This window comes from Hyperoodon ampullatus, assembly GCF_949752795.1.
Source record: "Hyperoodon ampullatus genome assembly, chromosome: 6".
Classification (NCBI taxonomy): domain Eukaryota; kingdom Metazoa; phylum Chordata; class Mammalia; order Artiodactyla; family Ziphiidae; genus Hyperoodon; species Hyperoodon ampullatus.
The window spans coordinates 20711163-20734750 of record NC_136919.1 but is presented as its reverse complement, the minus strand read 5'-3'; the positions used below and the strand labels follow the sequence as shown (position 1 = coordinate 20734750).

Here is a 23588-nt window from a genome sequence, read left to right as displayed (position 1 = left end):
TGGGGCACTGGAACGGAATCCCAGCTTTTATAAATTAGTGGTAAGTCACTTCTCTCTGATGAGCCTCAATTTCCCATCTGTGAAAATAGGAGATTTTTTGTAATTTTGCATGGGTAAGGATGGTAATCCTCCCACCCTCCAAATCCAAATCAGAATCTCTAGGCATGAAGGGCTGTGGTTAAAAACAGATGAGAAACATTACCTTGGCCTAGTAAGGAAACTTCAAAATCCGGATACCGCTACAGGATTGAGAGGTGTGGTTGGGAAAAACTGGCGGATGACCTCAAAGATTCTTCCGTCCTTGAATTCTATAGTTTTAAGTTATAGTCCCCACCCGCAGGAAACATGATTTTTCTTAGGTAGTCCAAGTTTGTTAAGAACTAGGGTCGTGTGGAAGGAGAGTTCTTTGGGGGATTCATTCTTGACTGGAGCCTTATGTTGGGGTAGAAGCATGTTACAGAAGGTCAGGTGAGCCCACCTTAAGCAGGCTTTGAGTAACAGGTCTAGGTATGGATTTGACTTAACAGAAAGCAGTGAGGGACTGCAACATAGCAATGTTCCAGGAAGATCCACTTGGCAAGTAGTACACAGAGGAAGCTAGGGGAAGCAGAGATGAGGCAGGAAACAGCTCAAAGGAAGCCACAGAAGTCCAGATGGGACTTGAGGGCTTGGCTGAGTGGTGCTCATGGGAATTAAGAAACGACATGTTAAAAAAAAAAAAAAAGAAACGACATATTTCTAGGGACTTCCCTAGTTGTCCAGTGGTTAAGACTCCACGCTACCACTGAAGGGGGCTCAGGTTCGACTGAGACCCACATGCCGTGCAGCACGGCCAAAAAAAAAAAAAGAAACAATATATTTCTAGATATATGCCCCTATGTTCAACGTGGCACAGCATTCTTTACAATAGCCAAGATATGGAAACAGCCTAAGTGCCCATCAACGAATGGATAATGAAAATGTGGTGTATAAATACAATGGAATACTATTCAGCCATAAAAAAGATTAAATCCTGCCATTTGTGACATGAATGGACCTTGAGGTTATTATGCTAAGTGAAATAAGTCCTGTGGAGAAACACAAATACCGTATGATTTCACTCATATGTGGAACATAGAAAACTAAAACAAAACCCCAAATAAATGAACAAACCAAACCAAACCTACGGAGAACTGAGCAGCAGTTACCAGAGGGGGAGGGGCAAGGGGGAGGGAAAAACGGGTAAAGGGAGTCAACAGTATGGTGACGAATGGAAAATAAAAGTTTGGTGGGTAGCATGTTGTATACAGAAGTAGAAACAGAATGTTGTTCACATGAAACCTATGTTATAAATCAATATTACGTAAATAAAAAAATTTTAAATTACACAATTAGAAATGAATATATTAATATAGAATGAGCAAACTGGAGTTAAACTTGAACTATTTTGGTAATCCTTAAATAATATTCTTCTGCTCCAAAAGCCAGTTTACATTCTCCTTAGGCTACTATTATGAAAGAAAAGAGATCATCTTCGACAAGATTATAAAAATGATTTCTTTCCTATTCTGAAGCTGTTCTGTTAATTCAAAGGAAAATGAAAATATGTATGGAAGAGAAAAACAAAAATAAAAACAAGGCCGTGCTGTGTACATGCCACTGTGCTAAAAGTCTTCTGTTATCTTTCAAAATTCTCCTTCTAAGGTAGGTATTAATACTGCCAATTTAGAGATGAAAAAACTGAAGTTCAGTGTATTTTAAAAAAAATCATTTGTACAATAACCAACTATGAAGGACTCAGTGTATGCTGTTTTCCCAGAGACATATACTGTGACATTGTAACTAACTTGTAGAAAGAGCATCAATATAAATTTCAAGGGAGAAGTAAGAAATCTATTGAATAGCTTTGTCTTTCATACAAATATAAATGTGAGAGACGGAAAAAAAAAAAGAAGCGATGTTTCTGCTGTGGAGAAGGAAAAAGCCACCTAATGGACCTAATGAGCATTGGGCTTGTGTATCTATCTGTGAAATATGATTTGAAACACTTACGTAATCTAGAGGTAATACAGTGTCATAGCTGAAATCATGGAGATAACAGCAGTGTTCCTTCATAGGATTTAAGAGTTAATACTTGAAAACATTTAAAACAGTGCCAGGAACACAGCAGGGACTCAATAAACGTTTGGAGTTGTTGAGCATCTACCACGTATAGGGTGCCCAGCAGAGCCATGGGAAGCTCTCACTGTGGTTGAAGAGCAGCAGCGCCCCTGCTTGTTAATGAGCAGCATCTGCTGGTCATCCAAGGTGACGCAGGATCCCATATTTATAAGGGTCTGGCTCAGTCCACACCCCAAGAACTGTATAGAGCATGATCAGTGGTCCTCCCCAAAAGCACACTTACAAACAAGAAGGATTAAAGAGGAGTCATCACTTTTAACAGGAATTTTTATTTATACAAAGCATTATAATTTTCTCAATATTCTTCATTCATTTATCAACAAACTTTCCACTGTATTCATTTAACAAATTAACAGTGTCACACTACATTTCACTACCTTTCAACCTCCAAGCACTCAACTTAGAGACGAACAAAAATGTGCTCGAAGCACCAAATGGAAAGAGAAGAAAACTAGGAAAGGTCAACAGAGATACCTCAGAAGCGGTTAAAGGGGATGGGTTAGGGGAGGAATTAGATTCCTGAGCACCATCAGATTTCCCTTATGGTTCAGAGAGGTTTACAAAATCATTTTTAAGAGACATGAGATTAGGGCTTCCCTGGTGGCGCAGTGGTTGAGAGTCCGCCTGCCAATGCAGGGGACACCGGTTCGTGCCCCGGTCCGGGAAGATCCCACATGCCGCGGAGCGGCTGGGCCCGTGAGCCATGGTCGCTGAGCCTCCGTGTCCGGAGCCTGTGCTCCGCAACGGGAGAGGCCACAGCAGTGAGAGGCCCGCGTACCGCAAAAAAAAAAAAAAAAAAAAATGACATGAGATTAGAACTAGGGAATCAGAGGAAACCACACTTTGGGATATTAAGCAGGTCATCCAAGTTCCTGGATTGGGAGAAGTGAGAAAAAGAGGGACAGAGAAAGTGGGAATGGGGAGCAGGGGAGAGGCAGAACAGAGACAGGAGGTGAGAAGCACAGAGGGAGAAAGTTGTGCCTAGAAGAAATAAAGTCTGGAACTTGTCATGAATTGGAATAATGAAAAGCCAAGTCACAAGTCTAGGAGACGGACTACAAGAAGAGAAAGCCTGGAATTTTATACCTTCCAGGAGGTGACAACAAATCCTGAAGCTGTACAGTCGCAGGCAGTGAGGTGCATTTAAGACTAAACCATCTGTTTCACAAGAGTAAGACATTGGCAACCTTACTTGACTAATTCTACTCTGTTGATTTAAAAGCGTTATGTGCCGAGAACATAGCCACCCAAGCAGGTAACATGCCTATAGGCAATATAGAAGGAGTCCAAGCCAAGTGGGTCTGTAGAAACCAAAATTCAATTAATGTTACTGTCAAGTGAGGAGACAGTAGAAAAGATTTCATTGTTCTCTCGAACCCTTATAGTAATTTCCTAAAGCTAAGCCATTCTGATCACGTGAAATAAGCTAGTATTGCCAAATACTGTACAATCAAATAGGCTGACCATGATCAAACTCCAATTTTTCCTGAGCCTTGACTGCCTCTGTGATCTGGAACACAGTCGGCAGCATGGAAGTTATTATTACTTTTTTGGGGGGTGGGGAGGGAACTGGGGATCAACAACTGCCTAACTATACGTGTAAGTAAACAAGAGAGATCAAATTGACCAATTAAATTAGCTGTTCAGAATCTCTCTCGCCAAAAAGTCATAAGCTTGACACTGATTAAAAGCAAAACAGGATCCCGCTACTCAGATGCTCCAAGTCTGGGAAGCGCTGGTTTTGATGATAATTCTGATGATAATTCAGTTTTTATTTCCATCTTCTGCCTAAGACTACTCTGCCCAGCACGAAAAAGCTTCACACAAACGTGTACGGCGTTTCAGAGTGGTACCTTCCGAGCTGCGTCTCCCCATCCTCTTCAGTTGTCCACTTCCTCCTCCTCATTCTGTTCTTCTTCCTCCAGCCTTTCCTCATCTTCATCGTTGTCCTCATCCCTGCTCTTGTCTTGCTCTTCTGAATCTGTTTTTTTGTCTTTGTCCTTCTTCTTTTGCTCTGAAGCTTCCTTCTTGCCTTTCTGCTCCCTCCTGTAAGCTGTAAGGATGAAGGGGAGGGAGTTAGGAGGCAAGGCTGAACCAGACTGCAGCAGCTAACTCCACTGCATAATTGGAAAAGCTGAGGCACAGAAGGAAAAATAACCCGCCCAGCACCACCAACAGTTATGCGGTGGTGCCTGCCATCGGAGTCGCATCCAATACTTGCTTACCAGACTTAAAGGCACCCAAGCTGATAAAGACTCAGGGCCAGGTAAGCAGATCATACAGGATGAACATCTACTTGGATGAGAAAACGAAAGGGTAGTTACCTTCCAGAGCTTCTTTTAACGGGGTCACGAACCGCTGAAACTCCATCTCCTCCATGGCGGAGAGCACATCGCTGGCATTCAGTGTCTTGCGTTTCCCTTTCATCGCGAAGTTGTTGGCACTGAAAGAAAAAAGATTAAGGGCTGTCAGATGCCCTCTTGCCGCGTACAGAGTGGGTGGGAAAAGGAGCACCCAGAAGTGGCACGAGAAAGCCTGCAGGCATGGATTTTTGTGACACGGTAAGTCCCTCCCTTACCTGCACAAAAGGGTTAAAGCAAAGTTACTGTTGTCTTATTTTGTTTCAGAGATTGCAAGACCTGACGAGGGCTCTGAACCTCCCTCCACTGAGGTAGAACATAATTACTGGGGTTTGCGGGCTCCAGGCCACGAACTCCGAACCGGGGTTGGGGTGGGGGGTGTCTCTTTACGCCTCCCTTATGCCCAGCTAAGCTCCGGCTAGCTCTGTCCGCCTCACCAGGATGTGGCGTACAGCACGAAGACGCTGGCGGCGCGGGAGATGGCGCTCCGGGCCTCCTTGGAGATGCTGACACCGTCCGGGAGCTGTGAGAAAAGCGCGGGTGAGCAAAGCTACCGGCTCAGGACCTGTTTTCCCCTGCCCGCTCGTCCGCCCCTGGCCCGTCCGCCAGCCGGAGCTGCTCACCGCCTCCTTGATGATCCTGGTGATGACGGCATTGGGCAAGTTTAGGTCCTCGGGCCTCTCCGCCATTGCCGCGGCCGGGACCCAGGCCTCGGACCTCCTCTTCAGGCAGCTACGGCGTCCGGACTTCCCGCGTCGCCACGGTCTGACCCAATGAGGCTTCCGTCGCGGCCCGCGTTGCCCACACAGTGTCCCACAGTGCCCCGCGCGCCATAACCTTCCTCCTCCACCAGCCCAGCTTCCGCCTCCAGTGGCCGGTGCTTCCGAGCTTTCCGTGCTGCCATAGTTTTGGCTCGAGGGGTTTCCGTCCGGCCTCACCGGCACCTGGCGTCCCTTCCCAGCCTCGTTTCTCTGCTTCACACCACCACCATATCTGGAACTTGCTTAGCAAATGAAGTATGGCTCACTGGACTTTCCGTCCCTTTCCCATAGTGCTCTGCGCCGTTTCCTGGCGACGTCGCAGCCTGGTAGCTAGCGTGGGAGACGGAGGCGTGGACTGAGCTGGCGGGGCGGGGCGGGGCGGGGCGGGGCTCCTCCCGATGAGAGGCTGGGCCTATCGTTCACTTCACCGGGCATCGAAGAGTGGCGTTTTTCTGTGGGCGCAGGCCGCTTGGCTTCTGCTTTGGTTTCGCGGAAGCGCGGCCCTCCGAGGCCGCATTCTCCCAGTTCCCTTTTCCGGAACGAAGCGGGAAATCGTTTTTCAACTCTGCCGGCGCAAATGGTCACCTCTAAATTAGTTTTTAGCCCTCTCAACTTTGTAGTAATGGTATTAAGAATAACTGTTACCTAAACTTTTTTTTTTTTAACGCAGACTATGCCAGCACAGTGCTGGGGCTGGCGACATAGAGATGGGCATGACTAGACCTCGGGGCTCAATTCGGGCTGGTCAGGTAACAAAAGGGCAACACGCAGCCGGTTGTAAGAATAATGTAACATTATATTCGCATTCAAAAACAGACCCTCTTACAATTGTATTTGCTTTTTAGTTCATCGAATTGTTTATCGTGCATCTTTGCTAGTAAAAAAAAATTTCCATGGTTTTGCAGTGGCTTTTTTTCTTACAAATTATTTTATTTATTTATTTTTGGCTGCGTTGGGTCTTAATTGCTGCGCACGGGCTTTCTCTAGTTGTGGTTCTCTTGTTGCGGAGCACGAGTGTGGGCTGTAGTGTAGACTTCAGTGTGGGCTTCAGTAGTTGTGGCTCATGGGCTCTAGAGTGCAGGCTCAGTAGTTGTGGCGCATAGGCTTAGTTGCTCTGCGGCATGTGAGACCTTCCCTGACCAGGGTTCGAACCCTTGTCCCCTGTATTGGCAGGCAGGTTCTTAACCACTGCACCACCAGGGAAGTCCCTGCAGTAGCTTTTTAAGTTCTACCATTTTCCTATTACATTTGTAGCAATTGTCCTCACTCCCGCAAGGAGAAATGCTTTTTTATCTTGAAACCTGCTGTCTCAGGTCACCCTTAGTTTTCCTGTTTTTGACAGCGACATGAACACGAGAAAGATTTCCCTATTATATATATTAAAAAAAAAAAAAAAAACGACAGCAAATGGGATGATAAATGGCAACTGAAACTGCTTCAGTTAGAGATTATAGGGTTTGGTGGGAGAACTGTGCACTTGGCTAGAATACACCTGGTTTAAAGATGTCAGGAGGTGCCCAGCTCCAGCCAGTTGCTATCTAGTTGGAATTGGGCCCCTGTGTTGTTAGATATTTTAATCTTCCAGAGGAGTCAGCAATCTGGACATTATGGACTATTTCCATCTTTGTGTAATGGCTCAAAGTGCAGGCCAAACAAAACAAATCATAGGCCAGGTGCAATCCCAGGCCAATAGTTTGCTATCTTTGGTTTAAATTATAAGCACTTTAGAACAGGAACTTATTTAGTTCTTTATCATTCTCTATGCCCATAACAGGTCCCCTCACATATTTGGTAGTCAGTAAATGTGTTGAGTAAAAGAAGAAAGAAATGGACACTGTCCTTAAAAAGTTATTAGGGATCAGGTGGTAGTGATTGCCTAAAACATTTCTAGAGAGAGAAAGATAACATTTATTGAGCACCTATTATATATCATACATAAAAGTACATTATCTTTTTTTTTTTTTTTTTGCAGTATGCGGGCCTCTCACTGTCGTGGCCTCTCCCGTTGCGGAGCACAGGCTCCGGACGTGCAGGCTCAGCGGCCATGGCTCACGGGCCCAGCCGCTCCACGGCATGTGGGATCCTCCCGGACCAGGGCACGAACCCATGTCCCCTGCATCGGCAGGCGGGCTCTCAACCACTGCGCCACCAGGGAAGCCCACATTATCTTATTTAATGCTTCTATGATGCTACTTAGGGATTTCCCCTTCCCTACTTTATATGAGGAAACAGGCTGAGGGAGGTGAATTAACTTGCCCAAGAGCATACAGCCAGTAAATGAAAAGCCAGTGGCTTCTCATGCAACTGTGGGTTGACTGATTTGCTGTTTGAGCAAACCCATTCATTTCTGGTGGGTATTTTAGCCGCCTGAGTGAGAACTGGAGCATACTGAAAATTGAAGCATCTCTTCCAAAAGTTTGAGCCATCTAAAGCACTTCTGTGACTCAGCCGTTGCTCAGTATCCACAGAGGATTGGTTCCAGGAGCCCCTGTGTATAACAAAATCTGAGGATACTCAAGTGCTATGTACATTACTTATAATTTGATAAGGCATTTTGGAGATGGTGGCATCTTCTCCCTAATGATTAATGAAGGGGAAAAGGAAAGGATGCTAATATTTATTTTGAACTATATGCCAGAACTTTTCATGTCCATTAATTAATTGTTGTGGTGATCCTGTGAAATAAACTTATCCTCATTTTGCAGCTGAGGAGACTGGAGCTCAGATTGGTTAAATCTCAGGTCACTCAGTTATTAATTTAAATGGTCAGTTAGGAGACCTTCTGGAGTCAGTCTGAACCCAAACCCTTATCACCCTACTCCATGCTGAGATAATTTCATACTTGCTCGTTACCCAGTTCCTAATTATCCTGTGATGACCATTTATCTATATGGTTCAACAGAAATATTTCATGCTTTGAGTGCAAATTAATATCTGGACTACATGGCTAATGTATAGTATTCCCTAATTATGTGGTGATTGTTTTTCCAGAGGGCTAGAAAGCTGCAAGATTGGCTTTTGTCCTAAACCATTTGTAGCTATGGACTTGCCAGATAAAAGCCAGTGGGATGAAACTACCTGTGACCTGGCTGTTTGTCAGCATCCACAATGCTGGGCAACTCTCCGCCGAATTGAGAGGGGCCACCCTCGAATTCTGGACTCCTCCCGCAAATCTCCTCTGGAGGCTGAAGGTGAATTAGCCAGCCCTGTCTCCTTCCGTACAAGATCCTTGAATTGTTTCTGTTTGGCTCCCTTTTGACATGTTACATGTTTTCCTCTGGTCTGGTCTTTCAGACAGACTCCCAGTGCTCACCATTGTAAACATCGCAGATTCCTGCTTCCAGGACAAGAGACTTGCTTGTGGTCATTCATCAGGATTTACCTTCCCCAAGGCTCACTCTTTATTGTCTCAACGTTCAAAGTTTTACTCCAAATTTCAACGCAGGTGAATTATCATGGGATCTTCCTTAAAGGGATTACGACCTCAAAATTCTGGGTTAACTTCCTTTGGTCATGTAGTAGACTTTGAGAAAGCTAGATTAAAAACAAAACATTAACGGGAATTCCCTGGTGGTCCAGTGGTTAGGACTCGGCTCTTTCACTGCTGTGGCCCGGGTTCAATCCCTGGTCCGGGAGGTGAGATTCCGCAAGCTGCATTGCGTGGCAAAAAAAACCCAACAAACCCTCACTTAAAGGAGTGATGAATAGTCAGTGGGAAGCAGAAAGTATTCTTTTTTATTTTTTTAAAAAAAATTATTTATTTATTTATGTTTGGCTGCATTGGGTCTTCATTGATATGCGCGGGCTTCTCTCTGGTTGTGTCGAGCAGGGCTACTCTTCATTGTGGTGCATGGGCTTCTCATTGCGGTGGCTTCTCTTGTTGCAGAGCACGGGCTCTAGGCACACAGGCTTCAGTAGTTGTGGCTCACAGACTCTAGAGCGCAGGCTCAGTAGTTGTGGTACACTGGCTTAGTTGCTCCATGGCATGTGGCATCTTCCTGGACCAGGGATCGAACCCGTGTCCCCTGCATTGGCAAGCAGATTCTTAACCACTGCGCCACCAGGGAAGTCCAAGAAAGTATTCTTATTTGTCTTGTAGGAGTTGGTTAAAAGGGGGGATGGTGTATTAGTTTTCTACAGTTACCATAAAAAATGTACTATAGACTGTGGGTTAAACAACAGAAATTTATTTTCTCATAGTTCTAGAGGCTAGAAGTCCAAGATTAAGGTATTGGCAGAGTTGTTTTCTTCTGAGCCCTCTCTCCTTGGCTTGTAGGTGGCCATCTTCTCCTTGTGTCTTAACATTGTCTTCCTTCTGTGTGTGTCTGTGTCCTGATCTCTTCCTGCAATCACACCAGTCATATTGGATTAGGGCCCACCTATATGACCTCATTTTACCTTAATTATCTCCTTAAAAGTCCTATCTCCAAATATAGTCAAATTCTTTTTTTTTTTTAACAAAGATTTTAAAAATATTTATTTATTTATTTATTTTGGCTGCACTGGGTCTTAGTTGTGGCACACAGGATCTTCGTTGCAGCACATGGACTTGTTTAGTTGTGGCATGCGGACTTTTGGTTGTGGCATGCATGTGGGATCTAGTTCCCTGACCAGGGATTGAACCTGGGCCTCCTGCATTATGAGCTCGGAGTCTTACCCACTGGACCACAGGGAAGTCCCCAAATATAGTCACGTTCTGAGATACTGGGGGTTATTAGGACTTCAACATAAGAATTTTGGGGAACACACTTCAGCTCATAACAGGGAGTATCTCATCAGCTTCTATGGGTCTTGAGAAAACTGTGTCCATATATGCTGTTTTTCTTATCTTTTATTTTTAGGTATGAAATTATTTGTAAGCTCTTGAAGGCAGAAGCAGTGGTTTCCTTTTGAATCTCCTGCAGAGTCTAGGCACCCAGTTAGAGCTTGCTGATGTTGGAAGCTAAGGGACATATGTCTGTGGAAAATGTAGACTTAAAATTCAAAGGCCCTGTTGCCTGGAATCAAAACACTAATGGGGGCCCTTATAGTGGTTTCTTTTTCCTGTTTGATTTAAGCAGCCCTTGATGATTTCTGTTAGGCTAAAAGGTAGTATAGGAGAGGGTAGGACTACTTTCTGGTTTTCTGAGACTTGAACGCTGAGAAAATGGTGACTTCTTGCAGTCAGGTCCCATCAAAGCAGACTATGACATCATTTGCTTAGTTGCTCATTGAATTCAGAAATATATCTTAGTAGGGCCACTTTGTTCTGCGCTGGGGATATGATGGTAAACAAGATACGGTCTTTACCTCCAAGGGGCTTTCAGCCTAGCTGGGGAGACAAAGAACCATTCAGTGTGATGTGTGTGGTGAGAGGAGTGCCCCTTTGGTATGTGGAAGCACACAGGTAGGGCTCCTAGCCCAGGGCACTGTCTTCTGTACAGCTGGCATCTGTGCCTAGACCTGAAAGCAGAGCAGCCTAGTAAAGTGGGGCTTATAGGTGGGTAATGCATGGGAAGGGCGTTCTAGACTATAGCACATGCAAAGGCCTGGAGGCAAGAGGAAATTGTTTACATATGAGGAAAGTAGCTCATTGTGTCTAGAACAGAGAGCAGGAATGGTCAGAGATGAGGCTGGGGAGCTGGAGTAAAAAGTAGGGGCCTGTGTCTTGGAGGACTTGATAAATCAGGCCAAGGAGTTAGGTCTTTATCTTACACCTCTTTGCAATATTCATTCATTTATACATTTAACATGTTTTTGAAAAAAATAAAATAGCAAATGATACGAAAATGTAAAGGGTTAATGTTCTTTTTTTTTTTTTTTTTTACTGTGGTAAATATACATAACATAAAATTGACCATTTTAACCATTTTTTAAAAATTTATTTATTTTTGGTTGCATCGGGTCTTCGTTGCTGCATGGTGTGTGGGCTTCTCACTGCAGTGGCTTCTAGTTGTGGCACGCGGGCTCAGTAGTTGTGGTGCACAGGCTTAGTTCCTCCGCGGCATGTGGGATCTTTCCGGACCAGGGCTTGAACCCATGTCCCCTGAACTGGCAGGTGGATTCTTAACCACTGCGCCACCAGGGAAGCCCTTAACCATTTTTAAATGTACAGTAGCATCAAGTACACTCAACAGTCTTGTGCATCTATCACCACTATCCACTTCTAGAACTTTTTCATCATCTCAAACAGAAACTCTGTGCCCATTAAACAATAACTCCCCTTTCTCTCCTCCCTGTGGCCCCTGGTAATCTCTATTCAATTTTTTTGTCTCTATGCATTTGCCTATTCTAGGTACCTCATATAAGTGGAGTCATACAATGTTTGTCCTTTTGTGTCTAGCTTATTTCACCTTGCATAATGTTTTCAAGCTTCACTCATGTTGTCACATTTTTCAGAATTTCATTCCTTTTTAAGCTTGAAAAATAGTCCATTGTATGTCTGTGCTACATTTTGTTTATTTAGCGTGTTTTTGAACGTCTACATCAAAGTAACTTAATAAATTTTTATTGATGGTGATGTAACTGTCTGTAGTTGGAGAGAGAAGTACATAGGCTATGGATGCAGTTTGATGCAACAAATAGTTGTGAAGTGTTTGCAATGTGCAATGTCTGGAAGCTGTTCCAGGAAAAACAAACAAAACTTAAGGCGATGCTGAGACCCTACATTCATTTGGTAGGAATTAAGCCCAAGGGTTTCTGTAGATAAGTAGGAGGCTTTTCCTCATAGCACTAATTTTATCATTCCAGTTAAGTCTTTTGTGACTCTGTTTCATGTTTGGAAACTCCCATTTTTTAGGCCTTGGAAGGATTTACCTGACAGAGACTTAATATACCGTACTAACAGATCTCCCAAAGTAAGTCACAGATTAAAAAAGGTACTTCCTCAGCATTTTCTCTTTACTAGTGGGAATAAAATATTTGCCTTTATTTAACATTCAGGATGACTATAATCTGAGTAATGATGATGATCATCATGATGATCAGTATCTAATATTGGGCCCTTACTATGTGCTAGGCTCTGTGCTAATGCCTTTACATGTTATACTGTTTCTAGAAATCCCAGACACAGTGGGATTGATTTGTGGTAGTTTGGCATAGGTGAGAATTTCCTGTCTCTGTCCTGCATAGAGCATGTTCAGCTAAGTCATCTCATAATACAGGGAAATTAGAATGCCAGAATGTCAGATCTAAAATAAGCCTCAAGATCGTCTACACTCATGACTTTCAGAGTTTTTTAGCTATGACCTATGGTAAGAGATACACTTTACAACAAAATATCATGGAACAGTCTTTATCCCAACTATGAGTGATATACTCTGAAATTTTCTATCCTGTTTTATTTCATTTTAAAACAGTGTAGGCTGTGATTCACAAAATTTGATTTCATGACCTATGAATAAGTTGCAACTGCAGTTTGAAGAATATTGCTATGGTCTATCTCATATATCTTACAGTTGAGGAAACTGGGAGGCCCAGATAGGAAGTGATTTGCTGAAATACAGCTAGTTAGGAGAAGAGCTAAATTTTAAGAAGGGAAAAACCCTTCTACTTGTCTGCAATAGAGATTTACTATTTTTTTCAGTCCTACTGGATGCCTTATATTTTTCCCATAAGATCCTTCACTTTTCATGTGGTGGAGAGTGTAAGGGACCAAGAGAGGGTAGATGGGTTTGAAAAGATGAATGAACAAATCACTTACCTCTTTGACCTCTTCAGAATGAGAGGGTTAGATTCAATTAGTTTTAAGTTAATTGTCTAGGATAATACGCACACATGGTTCTAAATTCAAAATGCATAAAAGGGTTTATGGTGCAAAAAAAGGTCTTCTCTGTTCCCCCAAGCCAGTTAGTTCCTTTTCATGGGGACAACCTTATTTTTAATAGTTTTTTTTTTTTCCCTGCCTGGACCCTGCCAGGGGTATAGACTAGATGATTTATAAGATTTCCTTATAAATCTAGGATCAAGATCACTCTTGCAGAGTACCTTTACTGATACCTAGTTTCTCGGAGGAACAGTATGAAGATATTTTGGGGATGGGAAGTGTTTTTTTTCTTACCGTCTTCTGAACCACCATACGTTTTGGTTATCATGATGATTCAGTCCTTATCCTGGTACATACACAGGCTTTATATCTTTCTCTTAGCTATCAGTGCTAAATTTGAATGAGACACAACTTCCTTGTCCTCAAGATATAGGAAATATGGATGTAATCTGGATCCCAGAGAAGCATATGAGGTGAGTATCATGTCGAGAACTTGGGAGTCTTCAACTCTTGTGTTCTACAAATGCCTGTTGTCCTCTTCAGACCTTCTCTCTGTGACTTTTTTTTTCTTTTTCTAAAATTAATTAATTAATTAATTAATTTTTGGCTATGTTGGGTCTTCATTGCTGCGCGTGGGTTTTCTCTAGTTGCGGCGAGCGGGGGCTGCTCTTCATTGCGATGCGTGGGCTTCTCACTGCAGTGGCTTCTCTTGTTGTGGAGCATGGGCTCTAGAGCACAGGCTCAGAAGTTGTGGCACACAGGCTTAGTTGCTCCACGGCATGTGGGATCTTCCCAGACCAGGGATCAAACCTGTGTCCCCTGCATTGGCAGGTGGATTCTTAACCACTGTGCCACCAGGGAAGTCCCCTGCGACCTCGCTTTTAGCTACCTCATTGCAAGAAGCAGGAGGTCAAGCAGAGCAGAAGGCTATGGTCTCTTGTATTTGCCTCTTGCTACACTGGAATTCTTGTTAGTACACTTTGAGATTCATGCTTTGGGAGTTTTCTACATAAAATTCTACTTGACAGTAAATAGCATACAAGATAGGGCCCAATGTATTTGTGAGGTTTGATTAAGAAACAAATGCCTTCTGACTATCAGTTTTTCTTATTAGCCATCAGCAACTAGTAAAAAAGTTTTCAGTGAAGGCTGTGAATCTTTGGTCTCAACCCTAAGGACTAGCACACTGGTACAAAATAAATAGCATATATATAGAACTTGTGTACAAAGCAAGTGTGACAAAGATCATTTGGCGAAGGTCCAAAGGCTTGCTAATATTGACAGTCATTGGAAGAAATTGGTTTTTCTTTCGTGACTGCTGAGGCTTTCAGATTCTTTTTGAGTGACTGTTTAGAGATGATGAGACTTTATTTTCTTTAAAAAAAATCCTGTGTATGCTTCTTTATATGCATTTTGTGTGTGAATATATATGGTGTAAACAAAAAACCCCTAAGGATTTATTTCCTTTCATGTAAAAGAAGCCCAGAGTTGGGTGGGCCAGGGCTAGTACGTCAGCTCCATGAGGTAATCAGAAGCCAGAGCTCCTTCTAGCTTTTTGGGTCATCATCTTTAGCCCATGGCTTCCATCTTCTTAGGTACTTCTAGGGGCTTTCAAAGTCTAAGTTGACTGCTAGAGCTTCAGCCATCATATCTGTGTTCCAGGCAAGAAGGAGGAGGGAGATGACAGAGCAAAAAATATTTGAGCACCTCTGTGCTAAGCAATGGAATTCAGTGGAGAACTAAATACTTTGTCCCTTCCTCCTGGAGTCTTATGGTGGTGGTGGGATTCAGACATTATAGGCATTGCTGTACCTAAGTATATAATTACTAATTTGGATGAATACTGTGAAAGTAAGTAACTGGATTGTATGAGAGGATGGTGGGGAACCTAGTTCAGATGTGAGGGCGAGGTGGGTGTGGGGTTCTTGTTTTTAGCAGCCTCTGGGAAGCAGGTACCCCTGGCTTCCCAGCCAGCCGTCTTAGAGTACTGAATGGAGGATGGAAATCTTCATGTTCATCATTCATACATATCCCTGATGTTTCTAAGATGTCTGGGAATAAGTTGTGGTTATTCTTATTTCAAATCCAGCTGAGAAGAAGCATATTATTCACAGCCAGGATGGGGAGGTGAAAAGAAAGAAATCTACAGGCGTAAGTTTGCTGTTTTGGCCAAACGTTCATGATATTACTCTGCAGAGTTTATTTTTGTTTTCCTTTCAGGTATCTTCCCCCTCCCCCCATCCTCTCTTTAAATGAACAAAATCTGCCAAAGAAAACCCCTCTTAAGAAAGGAATAATTACCAAACCGTCTTCTACTCTGAGACTCTTTTCCCCTACCTCCTCCTTGTAGGAAGGTAAAAGAACACCTTGAAGAGATGTTAGGAGGAACTGTTGGGTATTCAGAGGGAATTTTTGGTTGATTAAAAGCTAATTTTCATTGTGATGGGAATAGAATTTCAACAGACTCGAAGTTATAATGGACCTGTGCTTCTGAGTCTAATTCTGCCGTTTATTGGGTAAATGTAGCCTTGGGTAAGTCACAAAGCTGGCAGGTTGCTATGTCCAGGAGAATAGTGTCTTGGCCCATTTTGTTTGTTGCTGAATCCCCAGCCCTAGCCCTATGCCTGGCACATAGTTGGCCAATAAGTATTTGTTCAGAACCTTTTGGGGAAAAAATGACACAAAACAGCTAATCCCCGTATTGTCTGAATTCAACAATAGGGTTGAAGAGCCAGATTGGGAAAAATGTGGTGGGTCTGGTAGTGTAGAGGAGGTGAGGATGCTGGAGTAGGTCTGGAAACAAGAGTTTCCCATGGCACCAATGTACTGGGAGGCTGGAATGATGATGGGACAAAGTGGCATTGAAGAGAGTGCTTCAGGGACTTCTTTCCACCATTTCTCTTCCAGAAACACAAGTCATCTCGGGACACAAAAGTACAGTCGGGACCTCCAGGGACGATTGTGCCTCCTCCCTCCCCAGTACAGTTGTTTGAACAACTAAGTTCAGAATGCGTACCTTTATGGAACCAGTATGACATGTTACCTCAGGATCTACTGAAGGAGTAAGTACCATGTAAGCCTATGGGAGAATCAGAGCATCTTCTTTTCTTCAGAAGCTGAGAAGGGTCTAAGCAGTGTGCTCTTTCTGAGGAGGGAGGGGAGAAAACTGCCACCCTACTTGGTCACTGAGTTCTTGGACTTATCAGTGTGCAGTGATGACAGTAATCACCCCCATTTATTAAGTACTTACCATCTGCCAGGCCCTGTGCACACTGCATATCTTCTCTCATTTAAACCTCTACTGGGAGGTAGACATGCTCTTCTTTCTGTAGATGAGTTACGGGTAAGTGGGAGGCAGAACGGATATGTGGTTTGGAGCGAGACAACCTTTGAATTTCATATTGAAATTTACTGCCTTTGTGAATTTTGACTATTTAGTTAGCATCTTTCATCATCATTTTCCTCATTTGCAAAATGAGGATAATAATACCTGTCCTTAGGGTGTGGTAATGATTCAGTGGTATAAAACACATGAGCCTGACATATAGTAAACACTTAATCCATTCAGCTGCAATTATCATACTTGCATCTCAAAGCCATTACCGAATGAGCACCTGTTGGTACAGGCCTTTTAAGGCCCAGAGTGGACATGTCTTCAAATTTGGAGCCTTTTCATCTCTTTCTCCTCAGCCAAGAAGAGCTGTTGCTGACTTTCTGCTGTTTCTGTTCCCTGCAGCCTCTTGCTGGATAAAGGGAAAACCATACCTTATCTGGAGATGCAGACACAGTTGGCCATGATGAAAAAGAAACCTCCCCTGGAAAAGAGCCAACCTGACAGTGCCATTTCTGCTAAGATGTATTTATCTGTACACTGCCTCACCCTGCAAGTAAGAGCTAGGGAACCTCAGAGGAAGATGTCTGTATGCAAGTCCAAACTCATCTCTCCTCAAGGCTGGAGGAGTTAACGTTCTATTTCTTCTTTCTCTTCTATCCTTCCACTCTGGATCCAGGCCCCATAGAAGGGCTGGGCTGTATGTAGGTGAAAGCAAATGTACAGGGAGAGGTTTAAGGAGAGCAGCGTTCTCTATTTCTTCTGCATTTTGCTTCCCACACCTTTCCCCTCTCCAGAGCCCCTGCTACAATGCTGCACACATTGGCTTCTCAAAAAATGTTTGTTGACTCGATGGATGAATGCATTTGGGGATACATTTTGGGAAAGGGAAAGACCTACAGTGGAGCTTTTCTTCTTCTTTTTCTTTTTCTCTAGAGACCAGCATTGAGATATCCTGAACATTTGAAGAAACTATATTATAACCTGACAACAGAAGGTAGGTTTTTCTGGTCCTGCTAGATCTCCAGGTACCATTCCCCGTCAGCCCACATTTCTTATACTTGATCCTGGTCCCATGTTTGTGGTCACAGTCTTATAGGGTCACATGTAGAACTCAGAAAACTGCAGCTTCAAAAAGCACCCCCTCCCGGCTTGGTCCTGACTAGAGAGAGAGTGTCACCACTGGGTAGCAGAACACAGCAAGCAGCCCCGCGGAAGGGTGGGAGCTGTCAGGGAGAAGGGGATTGAGCTGGCTCTCTGGTCACCAGGTTACAGGAAGCAGCAGCGGCAGCAACAGAGGAAGGTGAAGACAGCTACTGGGAAACAGGTAGAGTGGCAGCGAGGGGACCCCCAGGACCTGCTAGGATTCAAGCAAGTGGGTGAAGCCTGGAGCAGGAAGGGATGTATGAGAGATGGGATTCTCCCTGGTGTCTGCTGGTTGTAGATGCAAAGTTCCTGTATGGTTATAGATACTAACTTCCTTCCTTTAAACCCTTTTATAAAAGGTTTCTTCACTTCCAAAAGTCCTAATTCAGTTCCCCCTCATGTGGGTTTCAGGAGACTAAAAAGAAATCCAAAAGTGAACCAGGGAGCCACAACACCTCGCATAAGCGTTCAGGTGCCATGGTTTATGACCCATGCTGTGGTAAGGAGAATGTATGGGTTTGGGAGTGACAGAATCCCAGGACCTAGCTGAGGACAGGAAAAGCTGAACACGTTTGTCATTTGAGGACCTGCCTTTATCAGGCACTCGGAATTCCCCCTGGAATGCTTTGGTTTGGCTGGTCTACCATGTATCATCCTTCCATCAAATATTTACTAAGCAAGCGAGCTGGGCCAGATGTTTGCTTCACATGGGGATTTGAGAGATGACCATGAACATGAGTCAGAGTCACTTTCCCCTCAGGTCCTACTTTAGAAAAGGCAGCAGTTTGAGGATGAAGAGCTAGCCCAGGTTATTGAAGAGAAGAGCCCTGAGGGCCCATCGGCCAGTAAGGCAGGAAGAGCCAGGGTCCCTCACCAGAGGGCCGTGAGAGTTCTGAGGAAGCAGAGTCAGCCGCTTCTCAGCCATAGGTTAAAGTCTCAGGAGGCTCACACTACCTAGCCCCATCCAGCAGGCAGGGGCCAATTCTTGACAGGTGATCCTTTTTCTATGGTGTTCATGCCAGAGATAAGAGATTCCTCTTTTTGGAGTTCTTATCATGTCTGAGCTGAAGGATATACTTGCCCTGGTCCCTCTGACGTTTCTCAGCTTGAGTGCAGAATGGGAGGGAGGGAGAAAGAATCCCCCTAAACCTTGGAAGATTTTTCTGCCCTAAATAGACTGGACGTTGCTGTCTGTAATGTGAAAATAACTGTTGAATCATCAGAATTCACTCTGCAACCCTGGGGCACTGAGGGCTCGGGTGAGATGTTTCCTGAGAAGGATGCTGTTCTTGGTTTATCTCCCATCCCACTGAACTCTCTGTTACCTAAACTGTCTTCTAACCTGAAGATCTAAGAAGGCTTCTGACCTTCACATGGGAGGTAGACAGAACTGGGGCAGAGGTACTTGTCCAAGGTTAGCCCTGCATCCAGGGTGATAACCAGTCCCCTGAGTTTCATTCTGGTGCCTTCTGTTCCTTTTCCTGATGCCTCCAATAAGAGCAGCTTTGCTTGGATGACTGGGGGGACCTTTGAATTGTGTTCTTAGAGCGGTGGCTTGTCTTCCTTGAGCTGAGACAGACCTCATGCAAGAGATGATTTTTTGTTTCTTTTTTAAAAAAATTTTTAGGCCATGCCGTGTGGCATGCAGGATCTTAGTTCCCCAACCAGGATCGAACCCGTGCCCCCTGCCCTAGGAGCATGGAGTCTTAACCACTGGACTGCCAGGGAAATCCTGAGGTTATTCTTGCATTGGATCTTGAATATGTGAGAGTGAGAGTTTTCCCAGTATGGACGAGAATTCCTGGAAACAGGAATAGGCTGGGTAAAGGCATCTTGGAGGAGCATGGCTGCAGGGAGGAGCATTGAGCAGTCTGACGTGGCTGTGGGGTCAGGTGTTTAAGGGAGAGAGGTAAATCAGGCCAAAGAGCCTGCTGAGATGTTTGATCTTTATCCTTAGTGGTGGTCGGTGATGCTCTACCTTAACGGTGCCCTGAAATCAATTGAGGAGCTTTTAAAAACCTAAAACCCAGGCTGCACCCCAGACCTGTCAAATCAGAGTTTCTGGTGTTAGTATCCAGGCCTCGGTGGTTTTTAGAATGCCCCAGTGCTTCCAGTGTGTAGCTAAGGTGAGGACTAGTGCTGTTAGGGAGCCAACACAAGTGCCGAGCAAGGGAGTTCCTTGATTAGCATTCCCTTTTACCATCATACCTCTGGTGGCAGGTTGGAAGATGTTCATTTAAAGAAAGGGAAACTGAGAAAGGAAAGAATAAGTGCATTTAGGGACTAGTTGGGGAAACATCTGATACAAAAGAATCATAGATCTAGAGTTTTTTTGGGAGGGAGGATGTTCATTTTCAGAAGCCAATATAGGTACACAGGGATGGCACAAGAAAGGAAGAGCAGTATTCGTAGACTGAAAAGGTAGACTTAGAGGTTCTTTTGCTACTATGATGTACAGGCACCTGCCCCTTAGGTTTCATGGAGGAATCCTGGATATTTTAATACAGACTTTATCTTAATCGCTAATTCTGTAATAGGTGTGGTCACAGTCCCAGGTGAACAGAATCACATGTAGAACTCAGAGGGCTTAACTCCCTTTTACCTGCCTCTAAGGTTCTGTATTGTCCTGGATGGGGAGTCACCTGTAGACTAGGGATCAACTAGAAGTCCAACAATGGGATATGAAATACCAATAAGAAGAGAATTGCATTGATTTTGTGGTCACTAGGTCACAGAACTCTACCAGGTCGGGAAAGTGACAAAAAACAGCAGCAGCCCATGAAGATAGAAGGCTCCACTTTGAAACAGGTGAGAGTGTCTGAGGGCCATTCTGCTAGGGCTGTTTCAGTTGTCTGTCACTGTATAACAAACCACCCCAAAGCAGAACCATGGTGGTTTGCTATTTCTCATGGTTCTGTGGGTTGACTGGACAGTTTTTCTGGTCTTGCTTAAGTTCACTCATGCAGCTGCATTCAGCTGGAGTCTGGGTTGGGGCTCTTGGCCAAACTGTCTTAGTTCTCTTCTATGAGGCCTCTCCATGTGGCTAGTTTGGGCTTCTTGAGAGCATAGTAATCTCATGAAAGCACTTTCCTAGGGATGGGCCTGGAACTGGAATAGTATCACTTCTGCCACATTTTATTTGTCAAAAAAATCACAAGTCTAGTCCAGATTCAAGAGGAGAGGAAATCAACTCCATCTCTTGATGGAAAGAACGGCATGTGGATACAGGAATGGGAGGATTCTTGGCAGCCACCTTGGGAGGCAATCTACCCTTAGCTGACAGCTGGAAATGGGGAAAACTGGGCTCTGGCTTCATCTGGTCAGCCTGGAGGTCAAAGAATGCATGACACAAGCTTCTCTCTTCAATCTCAGGAGGTGGCATCTTGTCCTGTCTTAGATATTAATTTCTCCAAGAAAAGCATCTTTTAGAAAAGCCCTTTGTTGGGCTTCCCTGGTGGCGCAGTGGTTGAGAGTCTGCCTGCCGATGCAGGGGACGCAGGTTCGTGCCCCGGTCTGGGAAGATCCCACGTGCCGCGGAGCGGCTGGGCCCGTGAGCCATGGCTGCTGAGCCTGCGCGTCCGGAGCCTGTACTCCGCAATGGGAGAGGCCACAACAGTGAGAGGCCCGCGTACCGCAAAAAAAAAAAAAAAAGAAAAAAAAGAAAAGCCCTTTGTTTCCTAAAGTCCTGATTCAAGTTTCCTTACATGTATGAATTTCAGGATTCCACAGAGAGACCTCAGATGGACTGCACTAAGAAGAACCTGGATTCCTTCCCTGGTAGGAAGAGCAAGATACTAGGGTGGAGGGACCTTAGTAAGTGAGGACAGGGAGAGCTGAACCTGTGCTGACCAGGATGGTTCACCTCCCTGGAGGGCAGAGCTCTCATCCCTCAGAAGAGTCCTAAAGACATTCCAGCCCTTCCTTTCTGTCTTGATTTTTCACAGTTAGTTGGGAGAAGGCTACAGGTGCAATTAATGGCTGGGTCTTTTTTTAGGTCCTGAATTATCCACAATAGGATGCACTAACAAGGACATCAGGACTCAGATGGAGATTTTGCTGGAAGCCCAAGAGAGGACCCCAAACAGTACTTCTAGAACAGGCTGGAACCCTGAGCTCAAACTGCTGAGGATTCTTCAGGCCACTGATGAAGAGGACGAGGAGAACCAACCCTCTGGGGCACAGAGTGAAGAGTCTCTGGAGGCATAGGCGGAAGGCATCGTGGGGCAGCCTTATTCCAGAGCAGGATGCTTGGATTCCTGAGGACAGTGACCTTGGACATAAGGGCAGGAAGGAGAGGGGACTTCTACTTCCTGGAGCCTCTACCGGGGTCTGACCTTAGGGATTCTGTTTTCTTCATTCACTTCTACTTGCTTCTAAAATAAGCGAGGGAGAAAAAGCCCCACCCCTTTCTAACTTAGACTCTTTCTCTTCCATTAGGGCCAGGATAATTTTAGTGATTAAATACAGCTGCTGCTTATCAAAAGATTCATTTCTCTGTTTCTGGGTCACTTTTATCTACTCTCTGAAACTGAAAGGTTTCTAGTTATAGGAAGATGAATTTGGCCTGTGGGAACCCCTACTGAGTTGCTTTTCCTCTTATTCCCTGGAAATGGTTTATTTTGAGGATGGCATCTGCATCATCATCAAATAACATTCATTGTGCTGTGTGTTATGTGTAGTATTCTTTGTGTGGTAGAGGACTCATATTAACCTAAAAGAGTCTAAGGATCCAGTTCCTAAGTTACTGAGTCCACAGGAAAATTTCAGTGATGTTCCTAAAGACACAGAATTTCAGAGTCTCAGGGTTGCTTGTACTTGGTTTTTGGAAGGATTTCTAAAAACGTTTTTGTCTTTAAGCTTTTTAGTACAGAAAAATTTCAAAATTACATAAAAGAGAATAATATAAGGAAACTTTCATGTACCCAGTATCTTAGATTTGGGTATTAAAAGCCTGGACTCCATGCCCCATGAGTTGAGGTAAAGGCAGGTGGGGCCCCAGTATTCTCAGCAGCTCTACCCAAGGTAGAGCTTCCTTCCCACAATTAGGGGCTGGGTGGAAGAAGAGAGACTCTGCCTATGGGCTGTACTCACAGAACTTAGTCTCAGCGACAGGTAGCTATGGGCAGGATGAGAAATGACATTCTGTTCCTCCTGGAAAGTAGCCCTCTGACCTGGAACTAGGGAGCGAGGGAGCCCTGCATCCTTGGGCGCAGCAGTCTGGAGTCAAGTTGTCCCACTGAAGTGGGGGGAAAGGGCGGGGGTAGCCCTCTGACCTGGAACTAGGGAGCGAGGGAGCCCTGCATCCTTGGGCGCAGCAGTCTGGAGTCAAGTTGTCCCACTGAAGTGGGGGGAAAGGGCGGGGGAGTGGGCCTAGGGTCACATACCATAGACTCTTGCAGGTTTTGTAGATTTTCTTGAACAAGTGTTTCTTCATTTCTTGTGTGCACTTAGAGCCATTTCCAGAGACTTAAATAAATTAAAATAATTTTCATTAGTTTCACTGGAGAGCTGTTTGTGGAGCTCCTTGCACTGTGAGGCAAGAAGTGGAATTCTGGACTGGGCCTGTGAACTTTTTGTAAAGAGGAACTTACCCCTCATCAATTATTTGGTTGCCCTAAGTACAGTTCGTACAAGAAAGGCAGATTAAATGTTCTACTTTTTTTTTTTTTTTTTTGCTGTACGCGGGCCTCTGACTGTTGTGGCCTCTCCCGTTGCGGAGCACAGGCTCCGGACGCACAGGCTCAGTGGCCATGGCTCATGGGCCCAGCCGCTCCGCGGCATGTGGGATCCTTCTGGACCGGGGCACGAACCCGTGTCCCCTGCATCGGCAGGCGAACTCTCAACCACTGTGCCACCAGGGAAGCCCAGCCCTTTTTTAACATTGTCTCAAAACAGACCAAATTAGAAAGCTAAAACTGCTGCCTGTCCATTCTTCATCTTTTCCAAGCCAAATCAAAATTATATGACATCATTTGTGTTACTAGACTGAACTATATTTAGCTGAATCTTCATGGTAAGAGGAATCCAAGAGGCATTATATAGGCTGTTTTTCTGAAAATAATTATTTCTCAAATGTACATTACATT

General features: G+C 44.4%; 2 protein-coding genes across 2 annotated transcripts; one reads left to right on the top strand and one right to left on the bottom strand.

The window, feature by feature from the left end:
• Positions 1-3872: 3872 nt before the first annotated feature.
• Positions 3873-5277, bottom strand: POLE3 (DNA polymerase epsilon 3, accessory subunit). Its single transcript, XM_079706449.1, has 4 exons — positions 5144-5277; positions 4958-5043; positions 4485-4603; positions 3873-4213 (listed from the first exon to the last, which is right to left on the bottom strand). The coding sequence occupies exons 1-4, from the start codon at positions 5207-5209 to the stop codon at positions 4041-4043; spliced, it is 444 nt and encodes a 147-aa protein (XP_079562575.1). The 5' UTR covers positions 5210-5277; the 3' UTR covers positions 3873-4040.
• A 3032-nt stretch (positions 5278-8309) lies between these two features.
• On the top strand, positions 8310-21991 carry LOC307054777 (uncharacterized protein C9orf43 homolog). Its single transcript, XM_079706671.1, has 13 exons — positions 8310-8472; positions 8576-8726; positions 12060-12117; positions 13407-13498; positions 15110-15176; positions 15933-16087; positions 16762-16912; positions 17293-17353; positions 17625-17683; positions 17914-18001; positions 20231-20310; positions 21222-21279; positions 21497-21991. Exons 1-13 carry the CDS (start codon positions 8322-8324, stop codon positions 21706-21708), a joined length of 1383 nt encoding a protein of 460 aa, XP_079562797.1. The 5' UTR covers positions 8310-8321; the 3' UTR covers positions 21709-21991.
• Positions 21992-23588: the final 1597 nt, after the last annotated feature.

Bases quoted from the DNA above. Each gene is read 5' to 3' on its own strand.
- LOC307054777 (XM_079706671.1), top strand. From the start codon at position 8,322: ATGGACTTGCCAGATAAAAGCCAGTGGGATGAAACTACCTGTGACCTG. The intron at 13,499-15,109 runs GTGAGTATCATG...TCTTATTTCAAA, and splicing joins ATCCCAGAGAAGCATATGAG to TCCAGCTGAGAAGAAGCATA. The intron at 20,311-21,221 runs GTGAGAGTGTCT...TATGAATTTCAG, and splicing joins AAGGCTCCACTTTGAAACAG to GATTCCACAGAGAGACCTCA.
- POLE3 (XM_079706449.1), bottom strand. From the start codon at position 5,209: ATGGCGGAGAGGCCCGAGGACCTAAACTTGCCCAATGCCGTCATCACC. The intron at 4,604-4,957 runs GTGAGGCGGACA...TTTTTCTTTCAG, and splicing joins GTGCTGTACGCCACATCCTG to TGCCAACAACTTCGCGATGA. The intron at 4,214-4,484 runs GTAACTACCCTT...TCATCCTTACAG, and splicing joins GTTAAAAGAAGCTCTGGAAG to CTTACAGGAGGGAGCAGAAA.